The sequence below is a fragment of the Drosophila arizonae genome, chromosome 3 (genome assembly GCF_054131065.1).
Source record: "Drosophila arizonae isolate 15081-1271.41 chromosome 3, UAZ_ARI_1.0, whole genome shotgun sequence".
Lineage (NCBI taxonomy): Eukaryota > Metazoa > Arthropoda > Insecta > Diptera > Drosophilidae > Drosophila > Drosophila arizonae.
In genome coordinates this window covers 10,382,283-10,389,017 of record NC_142923.1, presented here as the reverse complement: position 1 = coordinate 10,389,017, position 6,735 = coordinate 10,382,283, and the positions used below count along the sequence as shown (strand labels likewise).

General features: G+C 41.8%; 1 protein-coding gene across 1 annotated transcript; it reads left to right on the top strand.

Annotated features, from left to right (window-relative positions):
• The first annotated feature begins 782 nt into the window (after positions 1 to 782).
• On the top strand, positions 783 to 1,097 carry LOC149269653 (protein enhancer of rudimentary-like). Its single transcript, XM_089466140.1, has one exon. It carries the CDS (start codon positions 783 to 785, stop codon positions 1,095 to 1,097), a length of 315 nt encoding a protein of 104 aa, XP_089322266.1.
• Positions 1,098 to 6,735: the final 5,638 nt, after the last annotated feature.

The following is a 6,735-nucleotide window of genomic DNA, read 5'->3' as shown; positions in this document are numbered from 1 at the left end:
ATTTAATTGCAAAATCACAGCCAAAATGGGCAAGGCCCGATGTGTTGTTTGTTGTGGGGTCGGGTTTGTTTTCCTTTGCCTGATTTCTTGGCTGTGCGGCGCATTGAGGCGCCTTGCCAAGTGGCAAACGAGCTAAAACCTGGGCCGGATGAACCGTTGGCATTGGCCAAAAAGTTTGCCAGCACCGTCATAGCCAGTGCCATCCCAAAAAGCTTGGCACCGGCTCACAGTACGCGCCCGTCGCGATATTTTAGCTACGTTTGTCGTACAACAAAACTGCATAAATTTAATGCGGATTTTGGCAAACGATGCGACAACTTCGCTTCACGTGCCAAAGGCCTCACCGAATGCCATCGCCAAGTTCTGGCCACGTCGACTCCTGGCAGAGGCCAACGACGCGCCTCGACGCGACGCACAGACGAACGTCATTTCGGACTCGCTCATGGGTCGCAGGCAGCTGGAGTAGGGGCGCTATGTGGACATCTCCCAGCGCCTGCTCCATGGAATTCTATGCATTTCCGTGTTAGCATTTGTCGCTGGTTCATTGTGAACGCTGCACAGTGGGCACAAGCTCGCTAAATGAATACACTTAAAATACAATGCTTAGATATAGTAGATTAATTAAATGTTAATTCCAGCTGCTCATAGATTTAATTTAAATATTCCCTCAGTCATAGTTGGCGCTGACTCTCTTGTCAAACAAAATTGCATCGATTCCGATTGACATTTAGTTTGACGTTTGATTTCCTGAAACTATTTTAACAACCTAAAAAGTCTTCGGCATGCCCCACATAATTGTGCTGCTGCAATCGACGCATCATTGGGCTTCCCGTACTTATCTCGAGTATCAAAGCATTGACGATTGCATGGACGCCCTTTGCCGCATTTTCGAGGGTTTCATGAGGCTTAAGAACTTTTACGTGGACAACAAGAACTACCTACTGGAGCTGTTCAACTTTCTAGACACCCTGGAGGACATCTCCTGCGTGGTGCTGCAAGACGGCTCCAACATGTACACGCCCCACAACAAGCTTTGGATCAAGGAGCAGTTATTTCTACGATTGGATCGCCTTGATTGTGAGGATATGCGCTACTGATCTCTGTTGATGTGAGCTTGGAATAAACCATCTCAAATTGCGTTTCATGTATGCTTTGAATAAAAACATTTCTAACTGTACCACTGTCTGCCGCGCCTACAATTCTGTCACACGCCCCTCGCCCGTGCTCGGGCTCGGCCTGTGTATGCATTATAATTTGAGTGGCATGTTGAGAGTGGCTTTTGTTTTGCTTTTAATTAGATTTACATTGGCCACTTTTCAGTTGCGGCAGTTGCCACGACTCTCGGCTGGCTCACTGTTCCGCCAACGTGCCGACGTTCCGCCGTCTCTCGATCTGCACGCTGCAGCATAACAAACACTGCGCCTTGTTTATTTTGGCGCCTTGTGCACTCATTGCCCCCATTGCCCCAATTGCACATAGACAACAGCCCCTGATGCCCCGCCTCTTCTGCAGTGATTGCCTGTTTTTCTCTCTTTCCTTTTCTATTTATTTTTATACTTTTTTTTTTTGTTCTGTCGAGTTATTTTCAACAGCTTCACTTTTTGCACTTCCGCTTTGTGTGTCACTAATTGCTTTTGTGTTTCAGTATTTACAATTGTTTTGATTCATTTCTTGTTGACCCCACGCCACCCGCCACCCACCCTCCGCCTGTCAGCTGAACAGCCTTTGCAGCTTTGCGTGCTTAATTAAATGCACTTTCAGTGTCGTCAAGTCGGTGTCTCTCTCTCTCTCCTCTCTGCCCCTCTCTCTCTCTCTCCTCTCTCCTCTCTGCTCCTTTCTCCACTCACCCCCTCTCTCTCTCACACTCTCACTCTGCGCCATTCAATGTCCAGACACCAATTGCCCAGAGGCTTTTTCTCCTTTGCCTCTCTCTCTCCATCTCTCTCTCTCTCTCTCTTGCTCCTTCCATCTTTTGCGAATCACATTCTCTAATGAAATTTAATGAAATCTCACTGCATTTCCACGCCGCATTCCTAATTGGCACAAGCACTCAAATGCTTCGTTTCAGCACAAGTTTTCACCATATCGATTTGTGTTCGCAATGGCATAACACAAAACTCAATTAGTAGGTGCCAGGGGGGTCTGCTATGGCTATGGCAACCAGTTCAGTTCAGCTGACTGAGCCATGCCATAGCCATGATATTTCATAAATCATAATATTAGGCGCCGCATCAAGCCTGATTGCCTTGCTTATCATATATCATCTTACTATACTCCAAACTGAGCTAACTATAGCCCGATTTGAATAGGTTCTGAGTGGATTTTATGGAATCGTGAAGATTATGGGTAGATGTTATTCATTTACTGCTTAGCTCTATGCCTTTATTATAGATAAAGTTTATTTAAGATAGGTTTGTATCAAACAGATGAAAAAATTTTTTTTCTCCTAAATTATTTAATAGAAATATTTTTCTATATTAAATAATTTTTTTAATAATAATAATATTTAAATTACAATTTTTTTTTTTTTTTTTAAATCAATGATATTTAAACAATAAATGAATACAAATATAAATATATTGAACGTTTTTAATAATATATATAGCATACAATAATAATTAAAATGTAAGTCAATATAAATTAAACTAATATCATCCTCAATCCATTCAATGATGAGGTTCCTGTCCATGTAATAGGGCCTCGGCTAAATGGCAAACTAAATTGCTCAAAATAACTCAGAAAAGTTGTGAAGAATAATATCTCGTAATGCTGCTGATGATGCTGCTAATTCAAAACCGGAAAAGCTTTTAACCAATTTACATAATTTGCTAAAGAGCGACCAAGTCGCGTCCGAGTCGTCTCCAATCCTCGGCCGCTATCAAGTCGTCTAGCTGAAGTCATTTTTCTCAAACATTGCCGGCAATGAGAACGACGACGAGGACGAGGACTAGGACGAGAACGACGACTAGAGAATAAGGACGACAGCGACAAAAGACATTTTTAAAGAAATTAATTAATGAAATGTTGATTAACTTTTGCCAGCCCGTAGAGCCGGAGCCGGAGCCGGAGCCGGAGCCGTTGCCTGGCTGACCGGCGGGCTAAATGACGGTGGGCGGCGGATTTAGTGGTGCGCCGTCTGAGATTTATGTCGAGGCATTTGTCATGGCAAAGAGTAAACAAGAGCGGGGCGTAACGCCTCTGTGTGGGCGTGTGCCCAATGCCAGGGCGTGCGCATAATCCGCAAAATAATGCGCACTAAAGCTATTTACAATTCGTGAATTTATTTTGAAATAAAAAACTTCAGCTCGAGCTGATGTTGGCGCTGCAAGCGAACAAAGCAAAACAAGTTGTCCTTCGTCTGCGTCAGATCTGGTTTTGGATCTGGGTGCCCCGGGCTAATTAGCGTGAATGCTCCCGAAAGACACCGAAAAAAGGAGAACGGGTGGAGTGAGGAGTGAGGAGCAAGGAGCAGGCAGGCAAAATAGGGTCGCTGCTTACTTACCCTTGCTGATCCAATTACGAGAACATGACAAACGGTATCATTTAGATATTTAATTTGTGAAATATTTGTGCCACCCAGCTAGACTAACCTGAAGCTTAGAGGGAAACAAATTCAAATTAGCAGACATAATACAGACAAATTTGACAGATCGATGGCAGGCTATATAGGTAATAAAAGTAGAGCATGAATAACAGGTAATTCTTTCACTTAGGCTTTGCAAAAACTATAAGTCTAATCCTGACTACACTCAGATCTATGGCTGGTTCTCACGGATATCTTTCACGTATATCTTTTTCTCTGCTAAGCAACTCTAATCACGCCTAATTGACTATATTGTCTAATATCTTATCTCAGCTAGAGTCTCGCATTTCTGTCTGCTATGGCGCTTGGCTGGAGAGGGTATTCAAACGCATTTGCAATTCCTGCAGTGCGATTAATCATTGTAGGGGTCCTTTGTTATTCGGGAGTGGGCGAATGGGCGACATGAAACTCGTCAAGTTGTTTTGTGTTTGATTGATTTATGTATTTGAGCCCATTGTTTGGCCCTTAATTAGTTTGACCAGGTGGCTGGTTCTGGCTGCCGCGACCAGCAATCCCCAATGCGTTGCGCTCCCCAAGTTTCAACTAGGCACTATTAGTCAAAGTCGACTCCATGGCCGATAAGTTGGCAGCAGGTTGACGCTGGCGAACGAACACCTTGGGCGTCGATTTATTGCGCATCTGATTATCAAATTGCATAAAAAATGGTTAGCCAATAAAACATTTTGACATGCAATTCATACCTTACATTTTGCGCTACTGCTACTGATGCTGCTGCTGCTGCAGCCGCAACCCCTTTTTAGCGGCCCGCCTCTATAAATAACATGACGCAATCGAAGGGTAGCAAGAGGGCAGAGGGAGGAAGAAAAAAACACATTATTTGGCAATAAAATGGAAATCGATTCGGGAATGGCGAACGGGCGAGCAAAGTTGACAAATTGCAGCCAAGGAACAAATGGAGCGCCGTAAGAAAAATAATATCGACTATCAAGGATTTCCCTGTTTCATTGCCGTTGCCTGCCTCATCCTGATGGCGGCTGCTGCTGTTGTTGCTGCCACTGCTGCCACTGCTGCTGCGGCTGCTGCTGTTGCGATTGCTGCTGCGACAATTTACATGCCCCAATTGCAGACCCGCCTCGTCCATTGCCTGAAACGTCGTTCAAATTGAAAATTTTTCGTAGATAAACACACACACACATACATATACACACATACACATTGTCAGCAGGGCATCCTTTGTGGGGCTTTTGGTGCTGCTCCATCTGCGATTGCTCTGCCGTTTGCCCCACCAGCTCCCCGCGCCCCTCTGCTGCTGCTGCTGCTGCTGCTGCTGCTCGTGCACCCTTTGTACTTGTCATTTATGAAAATTTGTTTATTTTCGTAATGCTCCATTTGCAAATGTAGCCAAAGTAAATATTGGCGCTTCACATGGCAGACTGGGCATAGCCCTAAACCACTTTGCTGGAGGCTCTTACAATTTTGTGGTTTCGATTGTGGCGCATAATTCATCTGCCCTTGCTACACTCCCCATTTGCGGCCCGAACAATCAGGAATTGTACATAAATTGGTAAAATTGCATTTATTTGTAATTTATTTCGTTGCATTCATTCATCATCCATCACTCAAATATTCCAAAATAATTAAACAAATATCCAATTGTTATTCTCTATGCAAATTTTTTTTACATTTGTAAATTATTTTGCGGCTGGTTTTGACATGGAAATTCAACGGCTTTTCCATAAATTTTAATTGCATGAATATAAAAGAATATTGCAAATTAATAAAAATCATCAATTTTAAATTACAAATGAATTAATTAAACATTAATTACAATTTACTTAAATTGTCAGACGGGTACTTGGGAAAAATAAGACCTTGGGCTACTTTTGTTTATCATTATATGAAAATTTGTTTTTATCAAGTGGGTGTATTGGCTTGTGATAATAAAAAAAAGAAAGAAGCATTGAAAATTTAATAAAAATACATTTGTTCACTAAAATAGTAAAATAATATAATACTGTTACAAAAATAAATTGAAGCATTGAAAAAAGAATTGTGTCTTTGAAACGTTAAATTGATTTAAAAATAAATGGGATTCAAGAATTAAAATGATTCTTAAAAAAAACATAATAATAAAAATATTTAAATAAATAAATATTTTAAAGAGTTTATTCAAAATATGAAACATATTTCACATTATTATACAAATATATATATAATGTTAAAGCTAAATGAATGAAACTATAAAGAACATCTGCAGTAAGTGAAAACGAATAAAGCTTTTCATCTGCAATCCTTTTGAAATTCATATGGTGACTTCGACAGTTAAAATCAATTGCAAGTCTCACTCAAACTCGATTACAGCCCTAAGCAAAATATTACATAATTTCAATTCATAACGCTTCCGGCATAGATTTTTAATAAATTTTCATAGCCGAGGCAAACGCCAAGTCAGCTGCAGAGTAAACCAATTTCAGGACATACTTATTGGGCATATTACGTCACAGTTGCTGCTCGGGTGTCCCTTGTCATATTCGCATAGTTGTGCGGAAGGGTGGACGGGAGACACTGTCAAACGGCACAAAAATATAACAAAAAGGCCAAATAAACAAAAGTCAACAACAAATACAATTGGAAAGCATGCAAACGATTGTTGTTCGTGCCATTGTTGTAGATATAAAAGCGCGAACGGGCCATAAAAATGCGGGGCCAAAACAGTCAAACTTATGTTGTTGTGACAAGAAGAGTCGAAGCTCAGCCCCACCAGAAGCCAAAATCGTCAACCGAGAACCCAAACCAAACCAAACCAAACCAGACCCAACCCAACCCCAGAGCTTGCAATCATTTCGTTTTGAATCCTGCGCGACTGGCGCTTATATTTTATTGCTATTATCCTGTTTACTTCATGTTATGAACAAACACACTCACCCACACTCGCACACACACTCACGCACACATGTTGTTATGGTGTGCGAATTAGTTGCGGCAGCAAAATGAAAGCGAATGCTTCAGCATTTGGCATTTCTTTCTCTTTTCTGTTCTTCTTTGGTTCAATTGAAATTTTACTGCGACAGTCAAGAAATGAGACCGAAGCGACATAGCGAAAGAGAGAGTTATGAAAGCGAACTGAGCTGCCCAAGGGCTGAGGGATGGTGGGTGGAGAGCGATGGCAGCAAAAGTGGCAAAGGGTCGCA

Excerpts from the sequence above, each read along its gene's own strand:
- LOC149269653 (XM_089466140.1), top strand. The coding sequence starts at position 783 with ATGCCCCACATAATTGTGCTGCTGCAATCGACGCATCATTGGGCTTCC.